This window comes from Miniopterus natalensis, chromosome 10 (genome assembly GCF_054644295.1).
Source record: "Miniopterus natalensis isolate mMinNat1 chromosome 10, mMinNat1.hap1, whole genome shotgun sequence".
Classification (NCBI taxonomy): Eukaryota; Metazoa; Chordata; class Mammalia; order Chiroptera; family Miniopteridae; genus Miniopterus; species Miniopterus natalensis.
The window spans coordinates 7,942,049-7,970,023 of record NC_142090.1 but is presented as its reverse complement, the minus strand read 5'-3'; the positions used below and the strand labels follow the sequence as shown (position 1 = coordinate 7,970,023).

The following is a 27,975-nucleotide window of genomic DNA, read 5'->3' as shown; positions in this document are numbered from 1 at the left end:
CTCCACTCACAGGAAGACACAGATTTGTCCTAATGAACAGGAAAAGGGATCTGGTCCTGACTGGACCCCCAGAACAGATAAAGATCTGCCACCGGAGAGACGCACACCCAAGGCCACACCGGGAAGACAGTGGTCTCGCTCATGAACACGTCGAGGTACACAGACCATAGAGTTCCTGAACAGCACCCTGCGCCAACCCCACCCCACCCCCCGTGATTCCAGAGCCCAGCCCACCCCCAGCGACATACGGCCTTCTCCGCATCTCCGGTCGCTCAACAAGGGGAGAGAATCAAAGATACGACGCCGAAGACCAGACCAGGGGGCGACCCTGGGGGAAGGTGGGAGGTTCCGGCGCCCTGGGGAACGCAGCAGGACAGAGGACCACAGGGGCCTCATCTTACCTCCAGGGCCGGGGAGGACGGCAATTACAAAAATTACACTTGTTGGAAAGTAGAAACTATATTCCTTTGTGTCCACTTAATAAAAAGTGAGCGCTCTGGGGCCCGGCTGAAGCCCCGCGTGCGAGCAGCCCCCGGCCCGGCCCCATCAGGGACAGCAGGGGTTGTCGATGACCAGCATGACGTCGATGCCGTAGGCCTCCAGCAGGTCCATGAGGAAGCTGCGGTCGCCCTGCGGGTCCAGGCCCATGCCCCGCGCGTGCTCGGCCGTCAGGGTCTTGTCTTGGCTGGCGGACACCTCCAGCAGCGTCTGGAATATCCGGTTGTTCTGCTCGAGGAAAAACCTGCATTGGGCAGGCCAGGCACAGGCGAGGGGGGGCAGAAAAGACAAGACGCTCACCGGAGAGTCCGCGCAGGGACCAAACGGCGCCCCCTCGTTGCATAAACCTTTCAGTGGTCGCAAGAATCAGAAACCTCTTTTAGGAAGGAAACGGGACCGGAGTTAAACGGAAGGGCGATTCAAGTGCTGCTAAGATTTGCAGAGAAACCCCTGGCATCAATCATGGTACGATTAGCAAATTCCTTGAGCAAGGGATGGCCTGGCTGCCAAAATGCTCTTTCTCTGTTGAAAGGTGCCCGGGGATTTAAACACAGCCTCGGGGAGAGGCCCCATGCGCTGTGTTCCCTTCTCTCTGCTTAGTCATAAGGGGGAGTTGAAGCAACAACGGGGACAGCTGTCCTGAGGTTGGGACGCCAGCGAGAAACTGCAGTGCACCTCCTGAGCCTTGGCTGGGTAACCAGGGGCAAAGGGGGGCTCTGAAGGGACTGTCGCCCCCGAGGCCCCGCAGGCCACGCCAGGCTGGCACGCTGAAGGCGAAGCGCAGGAGCTGGGGCGTCACGGGGGGGCTCTGAAGGGACTGTCGCCCCCGAGGCCCCGCAGGCCACGCCAGGCTGGCACGCTGAAGGCGGAGCGCAGGAGCTGGGGCGTCACGGGGGCTCCGGAGCCAGCGAGCCGGAGGGGAAGGGTGAGGGAGACACAGCTTCAAGCTGCAGGCGCCAGCGCCCCACAGCTCACCTTCCTCCCTTCATCCTGGGTGTGTTTCCCTTTGATTACTTTCTTTCAAATCCTCACCTGAGGAAATGGTTTTTTTCATTGATTTCAGAGAGAGGGGGAAGGTGAGGGAGACAGAGAGGAACACTGATGCGAGAGAGAAGCACTGACTGGTCGCCTCCTATACACACCCCGACCCAGATGAACCCGCAACCCGGGCATGTGCCCTGAGCGGAAATCGAACCCGCGACCCTTCAGTGCATGGGACAGCACTCCAGCCCCTGAGCCACACCGGCCAGGCCCCCTTTGATGACTTTTTAAAAAATTATGCACCTAGTGCGCTGGCTGGTGTGGCTCAGCTGGTTGGAGCACCATCCTGTACCCCAAAAGGTTGCCGGTTCAATCCTCGGTCACAGCACATACCCAGGTTACAGATTCAATCCCTGGCCGGGGCGCGTGTGGGGAGGCAACTGATTGATGTTTCTCTCTCACATCCAGGCTTCTTTCTCTCTCTCCCTTCTCTCTAAAATCAATTTAAAACAGTGATGCACAGAGCACGGTCTAATGCCATTGATTCTGGGCACCGCATGAATATATGAACTATGTTCAGAAAAGGCACTAAGCGTCTCAACCCTTCAGCTGTGTCCCGCAGAGCCCTTGGGTTCCGCCGCGGTGCCCGAGGAAGCTGTGGATGCCCAGGAACTCCAGGTACAAGGGGAGGTGTCAAGCCTTGAGGGGACGGCTGGCCCTCTGCTCAATTCCCAGATACTTGTACATCTAAACAGCTTTACGAGAGTGCCCTACAGAGTGCACTTTCTCAGAATCACAGCACTGCTCTCTGTTGAAATGTCAACATTTAAAATTTTCGGCATCAGAGCCAGAAAGGGTTCTAACTGCAGGCGCTGTTCCCCGCCCCCACCCCCACCCCCACCCCCACCCCAGGACATGGGGCAGGAAGACCAACCAGGAAGCCACTGCAGTTCCGTTCTCGCTGAGCACTGTTGCAACAGCTGCTCATGAGTAAGAACAGGGCTCCCTCCCTGACCACCACCAGGTCTGGGGGCTCCCACCCCGACCACCACCAGGTCTGGGGGCTCCCACCCCGACCACCACCAGGTCTGGGGGCTCCCTCCCTGACCACCACCAGGTCTGGGGGCTCCCACCCTGACCACCACCAGATCTGGGGGCTCCCTCCCAGACCACCACCAGGTCTGGGGGCTCCCACCCCGACCACCACCAGATCTGGGGACTCCCACCCCGACCACCACCAGATTTGGGGGCTCCCACCCTGACCACCACCAGATCTGGGGGCTCCCTCCCTGACCACCACCAGATCTAGGGGCTCCCACCCTGACCACCACCAGATTTGGGGGCTCCCTCCCTGACCACCACCAGATCTGGGGGCTCCCTCCCAGAGCACCACCAGATGTGGGGACTCCCGCCCTGACCACCACTGGATCTGGGGGAAATGTTTCATTAGGTTCGAGTTAAATTGTCATATTATCCCATAATGCTCAGGGCAAGGAGCTGCTCCATTCAAAGGAAGCAATGGGCGAGAAGCTCCTGACTCCTGAGGGACAGCTTCTACGCAGTGGACATCCGACGCAAATGCCCAACAGAAGGACAAACCCCAGGACCCCGTTTTCTCTTAATGACCTTCCCCTGCTTCTTCCCTTAGCTGCTCTGGGTACCCCACTAACAGCATTTCAGGGTTCAGGGCTGACAGAGAGAATGCAAAAGGGGCCGTGTAATAAACCTGACAGCTGGGGGAGCACACGGCAGGCCTGACGGGCTCTGTGGCTCGGTGACCCCGCAGGACGGCCTGACCGCCAGTTCCTCACTGGGCAGGTCGGGGCAGGAAGTCAGCCCGGGCCCACCGCTCCAGCAGAAAGGTCAGCGTTTGCCTTAAACGAGCTCTGCCCACTGCGCAGCCGGGATGACAGACCAGCCGGTGGACTCCATCCGTGCAGCCTCCTGCATCGCCTTTGATTCCAACGAATAAAATAAGCTGCCCAACTGCCATTCTCCGGGGCATTTGCCAGTTTGCTTCCTGGCCACCGTCGTCAGTTTGGCTCAAGAAAGTCAAACATTCTCTACAGCTCCCTACGTTCCTTACGTCGACGCAGCCGTAAAGGACCTCCCCGGGCCGCGGTGGGACACGCAGGGACCCCAGCCCAGCCCAGGCGACTTACAGCACAAAGAGCTCGTCCTCACAGGGGCTGTAGTCGCCCTCCACCTCCTGGGAGTAGAGCAGCGCCTGCCTGTTGCGGGAAAGCACCTGCTGACGGGAGGCCACCGGCATCTGCACGGCCACCCCCCCCCCCAGGAAGGGAGGTCCCAGAGCAGGGCCCCCAGGCCAAAGGCAGGGGGACACGGCGCCGGAAATAAATAAATAGGACTGGGCGTCAAAACCCCTAGGGTCAGGGCCGGTTTGGGGCCTGTGTCACCTCCAGCAAGTGACCACCTTTCCTAACTGCCCATCGAAAAGGGGTGACAACGAGCCATTTATGTCAGGGGCTACCAGAACGACGGGGAATTGCTCGGTGACGCCCAGCAAGCTCTCGGGGCACACGCTGGACGCTCGGCGCCTGTCACTTGGGCTTCGCAGGTTCCCGAGTCCACCGGAGAGCAGCCCCCACCCACGCGTGTCTGATGCGCTACCTGGGCCCCGTGCCGGGGGCCCCCCGTCGCCCGGGCCCACCACGTGCCCTGAGGGGAGGGTGGACAGGGTGGGGTGACCGAGGCCCCGCTCGGGCGTCCCCGCCGGGGGACGTGTCGGGGTGCGCGCCCAGGGCCGGGCCCCACCTCTGCTCGTTGAGCCGCCGGTACTTCTCCCGGTCGGCGCTGTTGACCTTGAGCAGCGGCTGCAGGTGCTCGTGGTGCGTCCTCACGTTCTGGTTGTCCACGTAGACGTCGTACAGCTCCCGCTTCTCCTCGAAGATCTTCTCCGTGGTGCCTGTGAGACCCGAGGGCGGAGCTGGAGGGCACCGGCCCACCGGGGAGCAAGGAGCCCAGGAGCCCCAGCCCACGGCGAGGGCCTGGGGGGCCGGGCGGGGCGGTGGGCAGCAGGCAGCGAGGGCCCCGTACTCACAGGCCACATAGGACACCTCTACCTCCAGGCTCTCGATGTCGGCCACGTTCACGTAGAAGAAAGGCTTGGACTCGGGAATGGTGCCCCCGATGCCGGGCAGGGAGACGTTGGCCAGGCAGCAGCAGCAGTACACTGTGGGGACGGGGACGGGGACAGGGACAGGGACGGGGGGTCGGTCTCTCCCGTCCCCGCCTCCTGCGCAGCCAGCTGGCCGTCCCCGAGCCCTGGGCCTCCCGCGATGCCACTGAGGGCTTGCCCTGTGCCGTCCCAGCGCCTGAGCAACCAGGTGGTCCTGCGGTCCAAGGAGACGAGGGGGAGCCTGACTGGTACCGGGGCTGGACCTGAGGTCCCCGAGGCCACGCCAGCAATGTCCCACCAAATGCGGTGGACAGGTCTCAGTCTTCACCTCACCCGGGCTCGCTCGGGACACGGCACTGCTCCCGCCGACGGTGACCCCTCCATCCTCTGGCTCCCTCCCTCCCGACGGTTCCGCCTCAGTGTCCTGTCTTCCACCTTCATGGTTCAGCCCCCACGCCTGCATCCTAAGCGGCGCACAACTCCCCCCCCCCCCCCCCCCCCCGGGATGCCACCCATCCCGGGTTTCCAGCGCGGTGTATGAGGCACTCTCAACCTCAGCTCCCGCCCAGCTCCCCGCCAGGGGCCTGACCCAGCTACGCCAGTGCCCGTGGACGTCTCGAGAAGGCCTCCCGGGCAGCACACACTCCCTGGGTCCAAAGTCAACTCTCACCCCACCTCCTCCTCGGTCCCGCCTTGTGGCCCCACCGTCCTCGGGACCCTAGACTCTTCCTCCATTACAGCCTCACGCCCATCAGAGCCTTACAGCCCACCACACACCAAATGCTTCAAGCTTCTTTCTTAACTGTACACAGAACCCATCTCCTCTGCTCCAATCCAGACCCTTATCTGTCACCAGAGTACGGCACGTCGCCTAGTCCATCTTCACTGCCACCAGAGCCCATGTTCTAAACACAGATCCAGCCCGGCCTGCGTGGCTCAGTGGTTGAGCGTCGACCTGGGATCCAGGCGATTGGGGTTCGATTCCCGGTCAGGGCACATGCCCGGGTTGCGGGCTCGATCAATGACTCTCTCATCATTGATGGTTTCTCTCTCTCTCTCCCTCTCCTTTCCTCTCTCTGAAACCAATAAAGATATATTTTTTAAAAAATAAAAATAAAAACACACAGATCCAACCGGGCCACTCCCAGGCTTAAAACCTGTGACCTCATGACACGGCGCAAACCCTTCTGAACTTGGGGGACGATGGAAAGACTCAAGCATGGGCCCTGGGGAACTAGGGCAGGACCCCGACTCTGGCCCCTCGTTACCTCGATAGCACACGACGCCCACCGGAGGGGGAGAGAATATCAGAATGCGCTTTCGAAGTAAGGCGAACTTCCAAAGAACGAGGATCTGCTCCCCGAAGAACTTAATGAACTGAGACATGCAACCGGCGGGGTGTGTGATCTGAAAGAAAAAAGAGGGGGCAGTGATTAGAAATGTCGTTGCGAAAAATGCTCACTACGGGCAGGTGAGCACCACCCGTCTCAAAGCAGCCCCCCAAACGCAACCAAACAGATGCAGGGATGGCCACTTCCACATAAAGTGACATTTCCTCTCAAAGCCCCACCTGTAAATTAGATTTCTACAATTCACCAGCTCCCCCAACGCACTGAAGTCTGAGTTGAAGGATCCTTAACTGCTGTCCTTGGGACAGAGAGGTGCCGAGGACACAGGACTGAACATAACTTCTTAAAAGTCAGAAAGAGCCCGGCCGGTGTGGCTCAGCGGTTGAGCATCGACCTAGGATCCAGGAGATCCTGGTTCGATTCCCGGCCAGGGCACATGCCCGGGCTGCAGGCTCAACCCCCAGCAGGGGGCATGTAGGAGGCAGCCGATCGATGACTCTCTCTCATCGTTGATGTTTCTCTCTCTCTCCCTCTCCCTTCCTCTCTCTGAAATCAATAAAAATGTGTGTGTGTGTGTGTGTGTGTGTGTATATAAGTCAGAAATATAAGTATTTGAAGTGACAGTGCACCTCAGCGAGAACATTCGACTCACAAACATTACTGAGCACTGGAAGGAATACAGCGATGAGCCAACAGTCCCAGGTCAGGTCCCCAAATGTATGGGGACCCGGCCACTGTGTGGAATGAGGTGTCTGTGAGCCAGCTGGCCGTCTCTGAGCCCTCAGCCTGCCAGGATGCTCTTGAGGGCTTTGCTCGGTGCTGTCCTGGCGCCTGAGCAGCCAGGTGGTCCCGCTTTCCGAGGTCACCGGGAGGAAGGCCCACAGGGCCTGCTGGTGGAACAGCTGCTGTACTTCAACTCCAACCATCCCTCCTTTCCTGCTAAACACAGGAGCCTGTCCCTCGGTCAGTGAGGTTCAGAGGCCCTCAGTCCAGCAGCCCTCAAGTCCAGCAGTCCAGTGCACTCAACAACTACGTGAGCTCGGAAGCGGATACACTTCCCCAGTCTAGCCTTCACGTGAGACTCAGACCCTAGCTGACACCTTGACTGTGGTCTCACGAGAGACCATGAAGCAGAGGCCCCCAGCTAAGCTGTGCCTGATTCCTGACCCACAGAAACTGTGCGATAATAAATACGCACCGGTTTAAGCCACTATTGGCCAGGCCCTCCCTCAGTCTGCAGTCAGCACCCCTCACTTTCTGCCTAGCCAATCACTTCAGGGATTGCCTCCTCTTCCAAGAAGCCTTCCCAGATTCCTCCCTCCAATTCATGATGCAATTTCTCTACCAGGGAGCACGAGGTTTCTGCTTGAAGTGTCTTGTGACCAAATATAGGGAAGGCGGGGAGGAGGAGCCTCAAGTTCACAGTCACCTTTGTTCCCTCCCAACACCTAATACTTGGCCAGGTGTTCTGTTAACTGTAAAACAAATATATTCTAGTACAAAGGCAAAGTACTTCAGAAAAAAATATACATTAAAGCAATATCCAAAATACTGTAACTAGGAAATATCAGACCTGTTTTCCCTCTTTGTCATTGGCTCAGATGTCTAACTTTAAAATACCTGAATCAATAGGACCCAACCCACCTCTCTCCCCCCCACCCAGGGAATCCCCTCAACTGGCCTATTGCTATGGCTTTGCACAATGATTAGGAAGGGTCTAGAGAGCACACTGTTTACTACAACTTGCTTTACGTTTTAGAAGAACCCAAATGCTGGAGTTAGCAATCCTGCTCTATCAAAAGCGGACTTTGGACAGGAGCCCAAGACAGAAATTCCTTATTAATTAACAGCTAAGCACTACCGTCCGCAGACACAAGCCCAGGCCGTGCGAGTACAGCAGACCTCACCTTCATCTCGGGGTACATGTACCGGTGGATGGAAGGCAGCCAGTAGACGGGGGGCAGGCCACCGCCCCTCCCAGGACCGGCATGGAGCACCCCTTTCTTGTCCTCATAGAAGGCAGCCAGGTGGGAGTAATGTCCCGGCCTCTCCAGCTGGTGTCTGCAAACAGGCACGTGTGCAATGAGATCGAGACCCCACAGCTCTGTCCCCCCCTCCCCCAGCCCACCCCAGGGCTGCAACACTTAGGGGCAAACGCCCTGATGAACTGAAAAAAAAACAAAAAACCCTTTTCTGAGGTTGCCCAGGACGGCCCCTCAGGAATCACAGAAGAACCTTAGGAAAAGCTCCAACACGGGGTCTGACGGGGTGTGGGGCGCACTCCTCGTGGGGAACGGGTGGAATTCGCAGACTGTGACTAAGGCCTATTGTCCTTGGTGAGCATGCTGAGGCCCTGTGGGGCGTCCCAGGGCTGCACGGCGGGCCCTGGGAGGGTGACGGGGAGACCACAGGCTCCCCGCTTCCAGCTGCTCTGTGTTTAGAAGTCCTGCTTGCCTGCTGGCTGTGTTGTTGTAAAAGAAAAAGGAAGCAGTGTCTCCACCAAGAGGAAACGATTATCAGATGTCACCGAGGGCTCAGTATGTCTGCACCAAGTACTAAGAAAAAGCTCAGACTCCCCTCTCTCCCCACCCCCACCCGGCTCGGGATGGCAGGGACCCGGCGGTGGGCAGCCCCGGACCACTCGGACAACGGGAGCCCTGCCCTCACCCGAATGCAGGAGCGCGGGGAGGACTATCTGGCACTAGGTGTACTGGGGGTGTTAAGGGTTGAATTGTGTGTGTGTGTGTCCCCCCCCAAAAAAAAAGACGGTGGAGTCCTAACCCCAGCACCTCGGAATGTGACCTTCTTTGGAGACGGCATTTGCACAGGTAATCACGTTAAAATGAAGTCATTAAGGTGAGTCCTAATCCAACGTGACTGGTGTCCTTACAAAAAGGGGAAATTTGGACACAGATGCACACACACAGGGGACACACCCTTTTAGCCCATTTGTGTCCCCTCGCACCCTACCATTTCCACCCTACTGCAACGAAGAATTAAAACCGAGCTTTACTGAGCAAGCGGAGGCTCCCCTGGAGCATCGGAGATGAACACAGAGCTCCCGACTCAAGGCCACGGCGGCCGCTCCGCTGAGATCCCAGGCAAGTCACTGAACTTCAAAGCCGCTTCTCTCTCTCTCCTTAACAAGCACACGGTCCGTTTCAGTGGATACCGGCGCCACCTCGATGCTATTCTGACACGTAGATGAAATAAAGTGGAAGAGGTGACATGTCCGTCACCCACAGAACACCAGGTTCCTTCTTCCCCGAGGTCCCACAGCAGCCGGCCGGGCCAAGGGGGGGGCTCCGGAATGAGGTGAACAGGGAAGGTTCTGGGCCGGCCCCAAAGGAGACCTTCTCGCCAACTTACATTTTAAAAAGGAAGAAAAACCACACCAGCTACATCCAACAAATGATCACTAAAATAGGTGTCTCCCCGAGTCGCAGCCCTCCGACCTGGGGGTTCCTATACGTTCCGTCCTAAGCGTCGCACGGGGTGCTTATATTCGTTTCTTTCATTCTTACAAAGACGCCTGTGTGGGGACGGGAAACCCACAGTGACTCCGTCGTGTCTGTCTGTCTGAGCAGACGGCAGATTTCAGATACTCCTCAGGGCTGGGTGTCACACGGACGCCAGTCTGGTTAATACGAAGTGACGCAAAGACACGATTACGTTCGAGGATGTTTTCAAGGGGTCCTACTTTCCCTGAGAAGAACAGTGAGAACCATCCTGTTGTGTCTTCTCGGTCCTGCATTTTCTGCGCTAAAGGGGGAAACGTACATAAAACTTATCATTTTCTGGGTCCGCCGGTGGTTTGCTGCTCCACGGACTGTCTTTTCTGCTTGGCTACATTAAACGCCACCCCGGGACGGAGAATCTAAAGAAAAGCTCTGAGTTCGGGTCCCTTGGACAGAAAGTTCGCTTCAGGGTCCTGTCCTGACCGCCTCCGACATCCGACTGACGGAGCGGAACGGCCGAGGATGGGAAACGCGGGGCACGAACACAGGCCCCGCGTCAATGGCGAGCAGCCGTGGTAGGGAAGCCTCAAAACTGAAACAGCATAGATTTTGCAATAAACAAGACCGGTCATCAAACCACAATGCGAAGACAACCCGAGAGGTGTCGCACCGACGCAGAGCGCCGAAGGAGAACCGGGCGTCCAAGGCGATGCCGAAGGAGAGCTTCTGGTGATCTTACCTAGAGGGGCGCGCAGCTTAAGAACCTACCACGTGGAAACGTCCAGGAGGCATGACGTGGTTAAAAGCTGGCAAGGAGCTGACACAACACGGGCTAGGCTGAAGCCAGGCTTCTGAGCCAGGCTTCTGGGCCAGATCGCGGATGCCGGCAGGACCAGAGACACCGGAGGTCTCCCGAAACGCACAGCCCCTTCCCCGATACGGACGTTTCTGTGCCCATGCAGATGCCCGCTGCGGCTCGCCTGCCTCCCCTGGCAATAAGGCCGGGAGATGGCTCTGGGCACCGTCGCTCCCGGTGTATCCATCGCCCTCCGAGGCTTGGCAAGGACAGGAGAGCATGCACCCCCACCCACTGCTGGTGGGGTCCGAAGGGCACCACCTCCCGAAGGGCCGCCATCGGTCCCCGACGGGCGCGCACTTTACAGCCGCGGAGAATATGAAACTAGCCAGAAGCCCCCAAAAGGGTGAACTACAGGGTGCCCCCCCCCAAAATGGACACGCTTTAACGGCGGATGGCTCGGTCCATGTTTCCTTCTTTCCAGAATGAACCCACTGGAATGAACAATTACAGAAAGTGTGTATACGTTTTTGGGGACACCCTGCAGTTAAACTGTGGTCGCCTATATGTCGAAATGCCATGAAACCACCAAAACGGTGGTGCGGACCGTGGGTCACGATACTCTGGGAGGCTCACACTCCAGGTGAGACAACGCAGGCGGCGACTGACTGGGCATTTTTTCTTTTTTTTTTTCTTAAATTTTATTATTGTTTAAAATATTACAGAGGTATTTTCTTAATTAATGCGTATGTGCATATTTAGACGCGGGCAAAAGGCAAGGATTTAAACGTGAACGGTAGGTGTGTCCAGCTGGCGGGGTCGCGACCTTTTTTACTTGGAGCGTTTTGTCTTTTTCAAAGTTTTCTATAATAACTCTATGCTCATTTTATATTTAGTCTTTTTAAACATTTTTATCATGGAAAATCTGAGTTACACGCAGGAAGTAGAAAGAAGAAAATGATAAGCCCTTTAGGCGCCCTTCGCTTTGACTGCGATCAGTGTTTGATCAACATGGTTACGTCTCATCCGACTCCCCCCGTCCTGAAATATTTTAAAGCGAGTCCCTTATCATAACACTTTACCCATAACTACTTTGGCGGGCACCTCCAAGGGAGAAAGTCTGTTTAAAAAACAGCGTAACCACCGTGCCGTGACCTCACCTCTGTTAATAGCGATACCTTAACATAAACTAACCGGGTCCGCATGCGGATTACACCGGCCGTCCCCAAGATGCTGCTGCAGAGCTGGCTGTTTGAATCAAGACCGAAGCAAGGTCCAAAAATGAACTGACGCCTCTCACTTCCTTTTATTTTATAACTCTCCCTTTTTCCGATTTTTATCTTACTGTATAAAGCAGCTCTCCAAAGTCTTTTGATTATTAAGAAATAGTCACAGCCAGGAACTTTCTAACTAGAAGACAGTGAAGCCAAGAGTTGTAGATGAAATGCTAGTAAGCCTGGGATATCGGCAATAAGAATGAATGTAAAACAGAGACAGGTGTTTTCAGAAATCAGGTCTGGTGCCCGGCCGGGCGTGGCTCAGCAGTTGAGCGTCGACCTAGGATCCAGGCGATCGGGATTCGATTCCCGGTCAGGGCACATGCCCGGGTTGCGGGCTCGATCAATGACTCTCGCATCATTGATGTTTCTATCTCTCTCTCTCCCTCTCCTTTCCTCTCTCTGAAATCAATAAAGATATATTTAAAAAAAGAAAGAAATCAGGTCTGGAGAGTTTATATAAACGCCATGGCTACGCACAAGGATCACCCCTGCCTCGCCCTGGCTGCCCCCACGGTGCTCCCTTGGTTTCCTTGCACCCTCCCGTGCAAGCCCCGTCTCTCCTGTTACCTCGAGCCCTCTTTAACCACCACGCCGGAAAACCTCTCCAGCTACACCTCCAAACCCAGAAGCCAGGCAAAGACGAATGCGTTCAACAAAGGCAAGAATCCGCACGATGAAAAAGGAATGCCAGGCAATAAACGCCAAAATGGGAAAACATTTTCTGTGTCTGCCGCAAAGAACAAATCTCCCCTTACACAAAGGACTCCTGGAAATTAATTTTTAAAAGGCCAACAACCAAAAACAAATGTGGCAAAGGCTGGGAACGGGTCACAGAAAAGACAAATGACTCACACTCAACCTCCCTTATGAGCATAAAAATGCAAATTAAAACCACCCACGCACCGCGTTTTGCCCATCAGAAGGCCCAAAGTCCAAAGCTTTTACCTTGCGCCGCAGCGTTAGGGGCAAACAGCGCTCCCCTGAATTACGGTTGGGCGGGCACATTGGCACAATCTCTACAGAAAGCCGTGCGACGGAATCTACTGACGTCACAAACACATGCACCCTGTGGACCGCCGGTTTCATCTCTGGGAACTGAACGTAGACGCGTTCCGCTCACGTGTGAAATGACACTTGTCCGTGGGTACTCGGGGCAGCGTTATTATTATTTTTTAAACATATCTTTATTGATTTCAGAGAGAGGAAGGGAGAGGGAGAGAGAGAGAGAGAAACACCAAGGATGAGAGAGTCATTGATCGGCTGCAGCCCGCAACCCGGGCATGTGCCCTGACCGGGAATCGAACCCCGATCTCCTGGATCCTACGTCGATGCTCAACCGCTGAGCCACGCCCGGCTGGGCAGGGCAGCGTTATTTGAAAAGGAAAAATCGTAGAAAGAATCAAGTGCCTGTCAACACGAGACTTGACAAACCCAACATGGGTCTTCTCTACGGGGCACATCTACAGCTGTCAGAAGCAGCAGAGAAACTCATCGTAGGAGAAGGCCTCCCAGAGACACTGTGGCATGGAAGAGGGAAGCCACAAAACACGTGGGACACACTGCTTTTTATATGAAAAGAGGGGAAATGGGAATCTGCGCTTGGATTTGTGTAGACGCGTAGACAAAGTCTAGAAGGAGACGGGAGAAATTCAGTGATTACGGGGAAGACTGGATGGATGTGGGAACTGGGTAAAAAGTTTTAGTTGTACGCTAGTGGTACAGACTGCCATCCTCTCTCCTTCCTTTAGTAAGAGAAACTTCCAAATTTTAGCTGCTCACGTGGCCGCCAAGTTAAGGACCACATTTCCCAGACTTCCCAGCCGCTAGGTGCGGCCAGTGATTAAGAAGTGGCCGGTGGGATGGGCGCAGAAGCCATGCGTCCCTGCGACACAGACGTGCTAATGATGAGGAGACGCCTACGTGCGGGTGAAGGCCATTCTCTGCAAGATAGCAGAATACAAGACAGGAGGGCCTGGGTCCCAGCGTGACCCAGGAAAACAGCCACCTGCCACCCTGGAGTGCTTCTCTCCCTTTGGGACGGTCATGCTAAAAAAAAAAATAAAAAAAAAATAGCTGTACTTCTACCTTGTTTGATTCGCTGTGTTTTGGGTGTCTTTGTGAAAGCAACTTGGCCTGGCTACAGCAGAAAACGATACGCAGACATGAATTACCCCAGTGTCAAAACCACGCTGTGGCTGGCACTGGCGTAGCAGCTGGCAAGGGGAAGGGGGTGAGAAAATAGATACCGCAGACTCGAAAGCTGGTAACCCTTGTGATGCTGTAACCAAAAAAAAAAGGCTTATCTGTAGATCAAAGGGGACAAACTACCCCGGGGGAAAAAAACATCCCAGATGAAGAAAGAATCTGCGGTGTTAGAAGCAACGTCTCCAAAAGGACTAGTGTTAGAGGCCAGCACAGTGCTCTGTGCAGCGTCCTGAGCAGAAAGGCCTGAGATCCCGGCAGCCAGCCGGGGGCACCGGTAACGGGCCCATGTGACTAAGCGGGCAAGGCCTCAGCGAAGGCAGCGCCCACGGGCCTTTCACGAAAACAAAGAAACAGTGGTTGATGGCAAAATCCAACCAACGAAGAAAGAAATCATGTTGGGAGCTCAGGAACGGAGCCACGCCGAGTCCTGGAGGTGGTCGGAAAGTACAACCGAGACATAAGGACAGCGGGGATTATAGTGACAGGACTGCGGGGAACAGGCCTTGCGAGCTGTAACGGTGAGACGTGAGGCAGGGCACAGGAGCTGGGAGTGTGAGGTAATGGACTCTGCCAACTGCTGAAACAATTTAAAAACCAATGGCACCTGTGCAAGGATTTCCACGCTGCACTGCACATGTTTCTTCTCAATAAAAATAAGAATGACACCATATCTTCAGGTTTTTTCATCATATTTTTTCTTAACTTTGGAGAAACAGATCAAGAAATAATATATCTTAGTGTGGGGGAAAAAAATATTCCCTTAAAGCAGGGGTGGGGAACGTCCGGCCCTGCAGAGGCCTCACCAAAGAGAAGCGATTCCAGCCATCACATTAGGGGTGAGTTAATTAAATGCTTGACCAAATACAGCAGGCTAATTTTTAAGTTCATAATTTTGTATGTCCCACGAATAATGTTATAAATATCCAAAAAAGGGACAATCCCTTGTTTCACTTACTCTTTTCCTAATAGAAACAAGTAAAATTAACTATATGTCATGAAAACAGCCTGCTATTTGATAAAATTAAATCTTCATAAAATATGAATCCTATTTTTGTAAAGTTATTTCTAGTTTAGAATGGCATTCAGTGCTTATTGAGAATGGCTATCTCCCTGAGTGTTAAGATTCGGGAGAATTTTAAAAATTATTTTATACTTCTATATAAATTTTTAAATAAGCAATATATCTCACATTGTTTCAAAGATAATGATGGAGAAAGATTGTTATATAAAAAAAACAAAATAATAAATTTTAAAAGTACAGGTGATAAAAGGGTATGTCTATATATACACCATATGATGCCAAGGATATATTTTTAAAGTACACACACACACACACACACATATATATATATGTCAGCAAAGAGACAAGTGTACTAAAATTTTAACAGTGTTTTAAGGATTAGGGGTGGATTTCTCCCTCAAAATCTGGAATGAAACTGGAATACATACATAATGAAACAGAATGTTAAATGACTAACATTTAACTGCTGCTTCTGCTAAAAAAATTCCCTCCCCATTACCCCAAATAATAATGATTCCCCTAAATAAAAAATGATCAGGCTTAAAAAAAAAAGAAGAGTCTGATTGCCTAACTTGGGGCAAGGAGGTTATTATTGTGGCCTCGAGAAGCAAAGACCATGCAGGCGAGAGCAAATTATTTAATCAGGCCAAATGGATGCCAGTGTTAAAATAAACTGAAAGCAGAATCTATCTCAGCTTTCACGACAGTGTGAAGAATCATGATGCGGGACACTGGCTGAAACAAAAAGACCACCACCCGGGGTGTGGCGCGTGGCGCGTGGCATGTGGCTCGTGGCCGTGGATGTTCCTGGGAAGGCGTCTGTTGCTCTGACCCACAGCGGTGCTCGCCCGGGGCTCATCAGGACACGCGCTGGCCGATCGATCCCCGCCGCCTCCCCGCACGCGTACGCGAGCCACGTACCGAACCTGGTTCTCCAAGAAGTGCATGTACCGGTACAGCAGCGTGTAGGACGGGGACAGGATGCCCACGGACTTCATGCGCGCGCCCCGCTCCAGCTCGCTCTCCACGGGCATGTTGGCGAAGCAGGCCAGGCCGAAGAAGGGCCCCTTCCGGAAATAGCTGCACGGACAGACACGAGGTGTGGGTCCAAATCTCACAGGCGGATTTTTTGTTTGGCTTTGTTTTTTTTTACACGGGAGATGCAGTGCCCAAGAAAAGAAAAACCTGTTTCCAGGGCACTATGTGAGAAAGCTCAGTCTAAAAAAAAAAAACAACACCCCACTTTTTCAGACTCTCGGGGGGATTCTAAATTAGCCTGAGCTGCTCGACCTCCCAAATGAGACTCCCAAGGCTCAAAAAGGGTCATCAGCTGGAGCCAGGACTGGTCTCCGGCCAGCCTGCTACTCGACTGCCCATGACCATGAACATATCCGTCCTCCTCTCCTGCGTGACAACCAAAGATGGAAGGCCCAGGACAGAGTCATCTCAGGCCGTCCAGACCAGCACCCCGTGTCGTTCGCATAAACCGCCCTGACCGTCCTCACTTCCTGAGGCTCTGACAGAGCTGCCGCCTTTCCTTCCCCTTTCTCGCCGGCATCAGTCGCAGGGTCAGCCCCAGGGGAAGGTCGGAGCTACTTCATGACCCCTCAGTTCCTTCCCTTTGCTCCTCCCGAGAATCTTCATCACCCGGGGCCACAGACCGGCCTGACTTAAAGCTCGGATTTCAAGCCTTAGCACAGGAATATCTTGGGTTAACCGAAACTAGACCAAACCTCCACGCTTTCCTTAAAGCCAAGCCTCAAGGGAGGTCCAGAAATTTCTTAGAAAGGGAGAGAATTTCTACGGAACAAGTTCTTAACGTTTCGGGGTCATTAAACCCATTGAGAACCTAATGAAAGGTCAGGACCTTCTTGCTAGAAAAATGATATAAACACAAAACTATGTATATATTTTCAGGGCATTTACACACGCCTCCTGAAGACCCCCTGATAAGAACCCTTATGGGCTGGGGGAGGGACGGGGAGAGAAAATGGTAAGGGGAGGACTGGAATCAGAAGTACTCACATGAAATCAGACTGGATCTTATGGGACCCACTGGCCATGGACTTGAACTCGACGCCTTCGAGGTCAATATCTTGAGGTAAACACCATTCCACCATGTTTCCTGTGGAAGGGAGAGCGCAAGTTAAAAGAAGCAAAGTCATTCAAAGAAAGGGTCAGTGCGGGACTCGGCACGCACAGCTTCCCAAGAAATGGGCTCAATAACTTGCTAAAACGTTAATGACCTAAACTCTGCACTGCGTAAGTACAGAAAAATAGTATACGAAGTGCTGTCACGACCATCCAGCTCAGTGCGTTTTCCCAACGTGCACACGTCTCTGTAGCCGGCGCCCGGACCAAGACGCAGACCCTGACCTGCGGGCAGAAGCCTCTGGAGCCCCTGCACGATTAACCCTCCCCTGACTGCTAACACCAGGCCTGAGCTTTGCTGCTTTTGAAGTGTATCCGAGTGCGATCATACTTTGCGTCTGTTTTCTTTTGTTCAATTTTTTTTTTTTTGCAAGATACAGTCTGTTCATTGATTACTTCCATCCTGTGCATGTAACACTGTGGATCTACTTAACCGTTGATGTGCATTTTAGCTTATTTTCCGTTTAATGCTCACAAATAGCACTGCTGCGGACCGTCTGGTGAGCACGCGTGGGAGGCCGGGCTGTTTCTCAGGCCTCCCGCCAGGCCTGCTGATCTGGATCCCCCTTCCCCTGGGTCCTCTCTCAGATCTTCTGACTCCCCAGCCAGGTCCTCAAAGCCGGGGGCAGTGACGGACTCCCCGGGTTTCCACCCACCCTCATCAGCTCCGGCTGGTCGAGTCCACCCCCTTCTTCCATAACTGCTCCCCCAGTACCCTCCAAGCTCCGCCACCAGACACGAAGACGACAGCCTTACACACGGTGTCTAACCCCCCCACACACTGAGGAACATGAGTCCCGTGTGTAGCTCCCAGCGGTCCCGGCGCATGGATTAAACCTTGACCGACACACATTTCTGTTGACTACGTCGCTAGAAGGATTGCTGTCAAAATGCTCGTGTCACTGCAAACTAGAAAACATCGAGAGTTCCCCAAGTAGCGTTTCCCAAAGCTTAGCTTGGCAGGGCTTCTGCCAAAAATAACACACATCTTAAAGGGCGTTTTCGCCAAACCGCCTTCGTTAAAGTTATATAAAGATGGACACGTTGCTTTTCTGCAGACCTTCTCAGAGCCTTTGTGAGTTACTCTGCACTGTGAAGCTCCATGAAATGAACACGGTGTTTAATTTTCCACAATTATTTGGCCAATAACCCTATTTTTGTGGGAAATTTTATAGACACGCTAGCAGATGAGGGGCTGGAAGCTGACCCTCAGTGTTCATTTTTTTCTTCCTGTCTTTAGCCGAGCATGTACCTGGGTTGCATGTTTGATCCCCAGTCAGGGCACGTACAGGAGGCAACCAATGGATGTTTCTCTCTCTCTCTCCCTCTCTGTTTCTCTTTCCCTCCCACCCTCCGTCTCCTCCCCTTCCTCTCTCTCGCAAATCAATACGCATATCCTCAGGGGATGATTAAAGAAAAACAAAAAACCACAATGAGATATCACCTCACACCTGCCAGAATGTCTGTCACCAATAAATCAACAAATAACCAAGTTGGTGAGGGTGTGGTCGAAAGGGAACCCTGTGCACTGCTGGCGGGAGTGCAGGCTGGTGCAGCCACGTGTATGGAAGACGACACGGGATCTCCTCAAAAAATTAAAACTGGCCCAGCCGGGCATGGCTCAGCGGTTGAGGGTCGACCTGGGATCCAGGCGATCAGGGTTCGATTCCCGGTCAGGGCACATGCCCGGGTTGCGGGCTCGATCAATGACTCTCTCATCATTGATGTTTCTATCTCTCTCTCTCCCTCTACCTTCCTCTCTCTGAAATCAATAAAGATTTAAAAAAATAATAAAAATTAAAAATAAAATTAAAAAAAAAAAAAAAAGTTAAAACTGGAACAGCCTTATGATCCAGCGACCCCACTTCTGGGTATTTATAGGAAGAAACCCAACACGATAGCTGGAAAGACCACAGGCACCCCTGCGTTCACTGCCCTGTTATTCTCGGTGATAAGACACGCCAGCAGCCCACGTGCCCGTAGCAGACGAGTGGATGAAAAGCGGCGGTGCATTTACAATGCGGAATATTACTCGGTCATCAAAAATGATACGAGCTGACCGTTTGCGGCAACGTGGGTGGGCCTAAAGAGCATTACGCTAAGTGAAAGAAGTCGCACAGAGACAGACAAATACCATACGATTCCACGTGCATGTGGCATCTAAAGAACAAACGAAACTGAAACAGACTCACAGATATAGGGGACAGGCGGATGGTTGCCAGAGGGGAGCTTGGGATACAAGGGGGGCACTTTGTAGGGTGTATGATTGTTTGGCCACTAAGCTGTACACCGGAAACTGGTACAAAATAGTACCGAATGTAAACTGGAATTTTTAAAAAAATCCCAGCAGGTCTTTACTGAGTACATGAAAATCTATTCTTTTTTTAATGTATTTTTCCCCCTGTAATTTATTCTCTCCATTTTCTAATTTCATAAAAATGGACGCTTAGCTCATTCTTTTTAAAGTTTTATCATCTCATGTACATATTTAAAATGTAAATTTTCCTCAAAATTCTGCTTTTGCTTTATCCCTCAAATATTGCTCTGTAAATGTTTTCAGATCGTTCAGCCCTTTAGATATTTTAAATCTGCATTAATTATTCAGCAGTGTGTTTTAAAAATTTTCAAAATACACAGGGAATTTTTTAAAATGTATCATTTAACAGTAACTGCTCATTTCCGTCTGTGGCAAAGGTCATTCATTCTTTATTATTTTTCGATGTGTTCTCTATGACTTGTTCATATCAATTTTTATAAATGTTCCGTGCACAGTTGAGAAAAGTGTGCATTCTTAAGTTGTTAGATATAAAAAATCTATATATCCGAAACAAAAAGAGTGTGGAACGGCGGAAGATTAGACAAACAGATCAATGGAACAGAATGAGCGCGCAGAAATAGACCCACAACTACACAGTCCACCGATCTTTGCCAAAGGAGCAAAGCAATACAATGAAGAAAAGACAGTCTTTTCAACAAATGGTGCTGAAAACTGGACATCCACATGCAAAAGAATTCACAAAAATTAACTCAATATGAATAGCACACCTATATGTAAGATGCAAAATTATAAAACTTCTAGAAGATACTATAGAAGAAAATCTAGGTGATCTTGGGTTGAGCAATGAGTATTTAGATACGAGAGCGAAAAGCACAATCTATGCCAAAAACTGGTAAGCTGTACTTCATTAAAATTTAAAACAAGCCACAGACTGGGAGAAAATATTTGCAAAAACATATCTGATAAAGGCTTATATCCAAAATACACAAAGGAATCTTAAAACTCAACATTAACAACCCAGTTTTATTTTTTTATTTTATTATTTTTTTAATATATCCTTATTGATTTCAGAGGGAGGAAGGGAGAGGGAGAGAGAGAGAGAGAGAGAAACATCAATGATGAGAGAACCATTGATCGGCTGCAGCCCACAACCCGGGCCTGTGCCCTGACCGGGAACCGAACCCTGATCGCCTAGATCCTAGGTCGACGCTCAACCGCTGAGCCACGCCCGGCCAGGCAACCCAGTTTTAAAAACGGGCAAATGATACGAACAGATACCTCACTGAAGAAGATATACAGATGGTAAAGGAACATACGAAAACATGCTCCACATCACGTGTCATCAGGGAAACGCAAATTCAAACAGCAAGATCCTACCACAGACTATACCTATCGGAACGGTCAAAGTCGGAAACACTGACAACTCTCAGTGCTGGGGCGCAGGCGGGGCACAGGCCCTGGCATCCGCCGCTGCTGGGACACAAAGTGGCACAGCCCCTCAGGAAGACAGTTGGGCAGTTTCTTACAAAATTAAGCATAATCTTACATATGGCCCAGCAACTGCGCTCCTTTGTATTTATCCAATGAGTTGAAAAGTCATGTCCACCCAAAAGCCTGCACATGAATGTTTACAGCAGCTTTTTTCCTAATTGCCCCAAACTGGAAGCAACCAAGACGTCCTTCAGAAGGTGAATGGCCGAACACGCCGTGGAACGTCCCTACAATAAAATACTATTCAGCAATCAAAGAAGTGAGCTATCAAGCCGTAAAAAGACACGAAGAACCTTAAATGCATAGTGCTAAGTGAAAGAAGCCCGTCTGAAAGATACATGATTCTTTTATACGACACAAAAGAAGCTACAGGGACAGTAAAAAGACATGAGTGGTTGGAGCACAGGGGATTTTTAGGGCAGTAAAACTATTCTGTATGATCCTATCATGGTGGATACGCAACACTGGACATGTTTCAAAACCCACAGAAAGTTCAGCACAACACAAATGTAAACTACAGACTTTAGTTAATAATAACGTATCGATATTAGTTCACCAACTGTAACAAATACGTCACATTAATGCAAAATGTCAATAGTAGGGGAAATGATATTTAGGAATTCTATACGTCTGCTTTTTCTATAAACCTAAAACCGGTCTAAAAATAAAATTAATTATAAAAAGCTAATAGATAAATATAACCTAGGGTAATTATGGTAGGACAGTAGTGATACTGTGGTTATGCCTTATTCTTAAGAGATCTATACTAAACTCTTTTATTTTAAATATATCTTTATTGATTTCAGAGCGAGGAAAGGAGAGGGAGAGAGAGAGAGAGAGAGAAACATCAATGATGAGAGAGTCATTGATCAAGCCCGCAACCTGGGCATGTGCCCTGACCGGGAAGCGAACCAGCCACCTTATGATACATGGGACAGTGCCCAACCTACTGAGCCACGCATGCCAAAGCTAAAGGTCACCCTTTAACAGAAATGTTCCACTCTTCTCAGATATTGGAAACCAGTTTGTACATGAAATTTGTGGAGGCTTAAAGGAAAGTGACCTCTCAAACTCAGCGATCCTTGAGGCAAAGCCATGTAAGGCTAGGAAACCCTGCACACTCCCTGTCCCGGGCCCAGTCCTCCTACTCCAAGCCCTCTGGTTTTGCAAACATGCTCGCGGCACTTTAGGAACCCAGCCAGGAAACTGGGGCCTGGACGGATTCAACAGAAGGGCTCACCCCAGGGGCAGTCAATCAGAGAGAGGCACGTCACTGTCCACAGTCCCTTTTCCCCCTAATTCTCTCTCCTTCCATCTCCACAGCCACCCTCTCTCGGGCCTGTGACAGGTACCTGCAGGGCCTGCCTGGCCTCTAGCTGCAAGGAGAACTTCTGGGGAGGGGTCCTCAGAAGTGCAGGAGGTCGTTCCTTTGTTAGGTGCCAATCTGCATTGTGTGCGCTGAGCCAGTCACTCAGCAAATATTGGTAGAACGTAACTTGGGCTCCTGCAAAGGCAAATAAGTCCCTATTTAAAGGAACTTGGACTAACAGCTTATTGGGTTGGCAGCTCTATCACCCAGGGGAAGCCAGACGGCAATGCCAAGCCCGGCTATCCACGTACCTGCCACTCTTAGGTCAGTCTGGCAGTTGGGTGTGAGGGCCTCCCAGAGCTGATGTGGCCTAAGCTCCCAGGCCGGGTGAGATAGGCTCGGTCCTATCTACATACGCGGCTGCTTCTGTCTTCATGTGAAATGACCGTACCCCCAGGCATATTTGTATTTCCTGAACCACCATTCATTTATTTATTTTTCATTATTTTTATTTATTTATTTATTTATTTTTTAAATATATCTTTATTGATTTCAGAGAGAGGAAAGGAGAGAGAGAAATAGAAACATCAATGATGAGAGGGTCATTGATCGGCTGCCTCCTGCACACCCCCAACTGGGGATTGAGCCTGCAACCCAGACATGTGCCCTGACCGGGAATCGAACCCGGATCACCTGGATCCTAGGTCAATGCTCAACTGCTGAGTCAAGCCCGGCCAGGCTATTTTTCATTGTTTTTAAATATGTCTTTATTGATTTCAGAGAGAGGGAGGGAGAGGGAGAGACATAGAAACATCAGTGATGAAAGATCGGCTGCCCCCTGCACGCCTCCTACTGGGGGTCAAGCCTGCAACCCGGGCATGTGCCCTGACCGGGAATCAACCCGTGATCTCCTGGATCATAGGCTGATGCTCAACCACTGAGCAACACCAGCTGGGCTTTTTTTTTTTTTTTTAAATCCTTACCCAAGGATATGTTTCTACTGATTTTAAAGAGATAGGGAGGGAGGGTGAAGGGGGGAGAGAGACAGAGAAACATGGGTTAGTTGCCTCCTGTACGCACCCCTACCTGGGACTGAACCCACAACCTAGGTACATGTCTGGACCAGGAATCGAACCCACAACCTTTTAGTGTATAAGACAACGCTCCAACCAAGTGAGCCACCAAGGCCGGGGCTGAACCACCCTTTCTTTAAGTAGAATAGACATTAGCCTAACGCTGCCTGTTAGAAAGTTCATCTCATATTTAAAGTAGAAAAGGCAATGATCCGGAGCCAAAACAATCTCCTTCCAACGAGAAACAGGTGACTTTCCTTCCTCTCCTCTTGCGTCGTCGGGTGTTTCCCAACCGAGAATTTCCTCTCGATGTGGTCATGTCATAAGCAGTGGCTGCCCCGGCCTGAGGTCGGCTCACAGCTCCCTCTGACCAGTCTTCCCCTCTCCAACATGTGCCTTGATTTTTACCAAAAGGTTGCAGGTTCCATTCCAGGTCAGGGCACCTACCCAGGTTGTGGGTTCAATACCCGGTCGGGGTGCTTGTGGGGAGGCAACCAATCGATGTTTCTCTCTCTCCCTCTCCCTTCCTCTCTCTCCAAAATCAACACCAGGAAAGTAAACAGCTCAGATCACTTGGATTTTCGGTCTTTAACTAGTTTTAAATTTGCAGCCTGAAATTCATCCTGGTGATTTCAAGTCAGCCACATGCCCATCCAGGGCTGGATTCCAGTGCGTTCGTTTCTCATGGAAAAAACCTCCCGTTTCACAGACCCCGGATCATTTTACCCTGGGCGACCGGTGTGCTGCGTGGGGAAGGAGGTCAGGCGCCGGAGACAGGCCGGCTGGGCTCGCCTCGGCTCTGTCCCCCTCTGCTCCGTGACGTAAGGTGACGAAGGCCCCGCCTGTCAGTTTTTCTCATCACTGCACTGAAGACGGCAGTGGCCGCTCAGCACCCGTGGGCGTCAGAATCCCACCCACTCCCACACTACCCTCCGCAGGCTGTCAAGACATGAAACAATTCCCAGCAGATGGCCACAGATGGCCTCCTCCCTGAAAACCACAGCAGGTGAGTCACCAGCAGCCTGGGAAAGACTCTGCCACCGTGGGATTAATGAAATGAACCACAATTGTGGTTCACTGACGTCGGATGGAAGCTGCAGAGACGGGACGTGGCCGAGCGGATCGCTCTCAGAACCGGCCCGCTCTTGGCCTCCTTCAGCCGGCCATTCTCAGGACTGCTCTTCCCATCTCAAAATTGTGCTCCAAATGTTCCCTTCTCAGCCCCCTGGGTCACTTTCCCACCCGTGGCTGGAGCCATTGGCTGCTTGTACAAGTCAGATGCCCTGGGCAGCATCCAAGTCACGCCCCAGACACCACACCTGGCGCCAACTCCAGCGCACCTCCACCGGCTCCACTGCTGAGAAGAAAATGCTTGTGTATGGAGATCACGGTGAGTGTGAGTCATTTTTGTACACTCATTTGACATAAACATAGGAGCATTCAGATGCGCTAAATAGGTGTTTATATGTAATTTAGGTACCAGGGAACAAAGGGAAAAGAAACATTTAAACATTTAAAAAAACCTGGGCGGTTCTCTTTCCCTCGGCCATCTCCCCCACTCCCCACATACAGCATAAAATTCTTCCAGACATGCCCACAAAATAACTCTGGGGGAAATGCAGCCATTCCAAGGGAATCCCATAAAGAAACAGTCCACTGAGACACAGGTGTCACGCTTTGCAGGCCCGAAGCCGTATCTGCCTCAGGCCCACACACAAGTCCTCGGTCACACGGTGAGAGAGCTGTGTCACCTCCACAGACAGGGTGAGGCCTGACTTCCAAGTGTGACGACACCGTTTCCCTTAATTAAGCAGAAAAAAGTAAGAACATTTTACTAGAAACCCGAAGAACAAAATAAAAATTTTTAAATCGAGGCTGTGACTAATGGGCTGAAGACAGGAAACAGCGATATTTCTGGCTGCCGACCTCTCCCACCGGCTTGCACAGTTGGCATCTGGGCCCCGTTTCAATAGCAGCTTTGTCGCCCAGATGGCCAGCACCGCCATCCTAGGACTCCCTGCTCCGGATAAAGGCTGAGTGTGTGACTGTCAGAGTGAGTGTGTGAGTGTGCGCGCGTGTCCCCTACGTCCTCGCATCATTTCCAGATCCAACAACCGTCATTTTCAAACCAGGAGTCCAACGAAAGGAACATCTTGTACGCCTCTAGCCTCTTCTCAGGTTTTCCCTACAGATGCCCAACCAGCCTTCCAAGCCTTGTATCTAAAGGCATAAAAGAATCATCTCTTCTTCCGTATCCAGGAGAATTATACTCTCCTGGATACACTGGGTATAAATGGTCATCCAAGAACAGTGGTGATGAAAATCCAATGAAACACCGTGACAGAAAAACGCCTGCCTACAGAAAGGAAGTGTCCAGGCGTCATTTACAATCCCTTTTCACACTCCGGTTAATCTGAAAACCATTCCACATGCACACCTGTGTCTGTACCACACCAACCCACAAAACCGCGCTCACCAGCTGTGACCGACAAGGCAGGGCGAGGGGCTCGGCCCGGCTTTCCAACGTTATCGACTCCACCTGGGGTTAATATAGGATTTGCTTTTCCACCCCCGCTCCCTAAACTCTACCGCCAGAGCCACCGCTGCTAAATCGGACACTGTTAATGTTCCGTTTCTTCTATTACTCTAACACTTCGCAGAGTGAATCTCACGCTCCCTCCCATCCACAATAAGTCCTCAACATTGGCCCTAGGGTCTTGGAAACTGCGACGTTAGAGAGAAACGACACAAACCAAACCAATTTTGCCAAAGGCTAATTGACATAAACAAGAGTTAAGTCCCGACGCCATAGCTCTGGTCACAAAACTTCACCAAACTTCTAAATAAAGCCCCCCCAAACACTTCAAATAAACACTGAAATGCATGCGTTTAAGGGAGATTATTACGAGCAAGTAAAATAATGTTTTCCAACCCGCTTATGCCAGTTAAGGGTCGCAGGTGTCTGGAGCCTCCCCCTGCAGCTCAGGGCGCAGGTGGGAATCCTCCATGGACAGGACGCCCTTCCAACACGGCCACGCACCCAGCTGGGACCATTTAGAAATGCCGGTCATCTCCGTGCACAGCTCAGGGATGGGCTGGGGTGGGTGAGGGGGAGGGTGGTGGGTTTGCAGTTCCTGGAGAAAACCCACGAGATATGATGGGGAGAATGGGTGGCCCTGGTTAGGAACAGATTTTTTTCATTAACATTATAACCAAACCAGCTGAGTGAAACACTGTTCTTGGAGGACCTGCTCTGTTTACCTGCAGGTGATGGGGTTAGGGCCTAATGAATACTATTAGTTACAAAGTGCCTGTTTTCGTCTAGCAAGAAGAGTTAGTTTGGTCTAAAAGAGAGCAGTTTTTCAAAGTACTGGTATCTGGGAGGGCTAACCATATGTGCATCCATGTGTGAACGGCATATTTTCATTTCATTTTATTTTTACAAATGGAGAACACCCGTATGCACTACGTGTTTAGAAGGGGTTGGTACTATTTCATGAAACTTCTGAGTTACATAAGTATCTACGCGAGCGTTTCGATTGTGATGTACAATGAATTGCATAGGGTGAGTCACAGTCAAAAAAGTTCGAAAGCCACTGGGAGGGGGCCAAGGAGCCGACTGTCAGGAAGGCCTGTCTCCTCCCCACACGCTGTCACTTCCCGTGTCTTGCCGGTTTGTCATCGCTGACCAAAGTCACAGTACCCAACCCGGCCCCCCCTCTGCGCCCTTGCCCCAGTTCCTCCCGCTGCGTGGTACCCAACAAGTGCTGCAGAGCAGGGTCCCCGCCCCTCGCCGGGGGGCCGGGAGGGCATTCCAGACGGCAGCGGGCACCCACCCTTGGCTAACAGGCGCCCCGCTGCAGTGTGGACACGGGCGCGCCTGGGTTTTCTTAAGCCCCAGACTCATAACCTCAGCTCCCCGCCTCCAGTAACGATCGCGCAGCAGCCGTGCGGCGCGGGCCCGGGGCCGGCTGAGCGGGGCGGCCGCGCGCTCGCCCCCGGTTCCCACGACGCCCCCCGCGGCGGGGCGGGCGGAGGTGAGGCGCCACCACCTTTCACTTCTCCAAACGCCCGGCAGGCGCCGGCCCCGGCGGACTTCCCTTTTCCTTCACGCTTCCCCAGTTTGGTCCCTCAATCCCCAGCCCTCAAGGCCACCGGCGTTAATTCCTCAAAATGACACGGTCAGGGAAAGGGAAGTTGGGCGCTGGGAAAGTTGTCCTGCAGGGACAGGTGGGGGGCGAGGGCGGGGAAGCTGAGGACGCTCCATTTCAGGGGTTACCCGGGGGGGGGGGGGAGGGTGTACCTCCTCTTAAAGGGGGGAGGGGACACCACACCTTTGGGCCAAGTAAGAAAACAAAAGCCAGCGCGTCTGCGGCCACAAACAGGACCCTCTGTTGGAGCAGCGCACACGGCACCACAGTGGGGACGCCGACCGCGACCTGCGGAGAGGCAGCGGGACGCGGCCACCAGAGGGGGTCGGGGGGTGCAGGGAACAAAGCCCCGCGTCCCGCATCCCGCTGGGGACATCCTGCGGGCTCCGCGGGCGCCCGGAGGCCGGGTGGGGGTGCAGGTGTGTGGGTGCGGGTGCGCGCGCAGCGAGCCCCTCCCCCGCCGCCCCCAGCTCCGGGGCTGGCGACCCTCTCCTGCCTCCCCCACCCCCCTCGGGTCCCGGAGAGGCTCTCACCCGAGCGCGGATCGAAGGTGACCACGAACACGGCCACCACCTGGTCCCCTTCCACGTCGCCCAGCTCCAGGCGCCCGGGCTGCAGCAGCACCTCGGAGGCGCCCAGCTCCTCGGGCTCCCGCCGCCTCGGGGGCCCCGCGGCCGCGCGGCCGCCCCAGCCCGGGCCCCGGCCCCCAGCCTGCAGCTCGGGGGCCTGCGGCGGGGACTCGGCGGGGCCCTCGGCCCAGCGCAGCAGCGGCGCCGCGTCGCCCCGCTCCACCAT

General features: G+C 52.6%; 1 protein-coding gene across 1 annotated transcript; it reads right to left on the bottom strand.

Annotated features, from left to right (window-relative positions):
• Positions 1-202: 202 nt before the first annotated feature.
• Positions 203-27,975, bottom strand: DENND11 (DENN domain containing 11). The gene is made up of 9 exons (XM_087821376.1): positions 27,714-27,975; positions 16,753-16,852; positions 15,649-15,807; positions 7,875-8,028; positions 5,887-6,025; positions 4,541-4,672; positions 4,255-4,405; positions 3,642-3,710; positions 203-742 (listed from the first exon to the last, which is right to left on the bottom strand). Exons 1-9 carry the CDS (start codon positions 27,973-27,975, stop codon positions 547-549), a joined length of 1,362 nt encoding a protein of 453 aa, XP_087677502.1. The 3' UTR covers positions 203-546.

Bases quoted from the DNA above. Each gene is read 5' to 3' on its own strand.
- DENND11 (XM_087821376.1), bottom strand. From the start codon at position 27,975: ATGGTGGAGCGGGGCGACGCGGCGCCGCTGCTGCGCTGGGCCGAGGGC. The intron at 15,808-16,752 runs GTGAGTACTTCT...CTGTCCGTGCAG, and splicing joins AAGATCCAGTCTGATTTCAT to CTATTTCCGGAAGGGGCCCT. The intron at 4,406-4,540 runs GTGAGTACGGGG...CGGGTCTCACAG, and splicing joins AGAGGTGTCCTATGTGGCCT to GCACCACGGAGAAGATCTTC.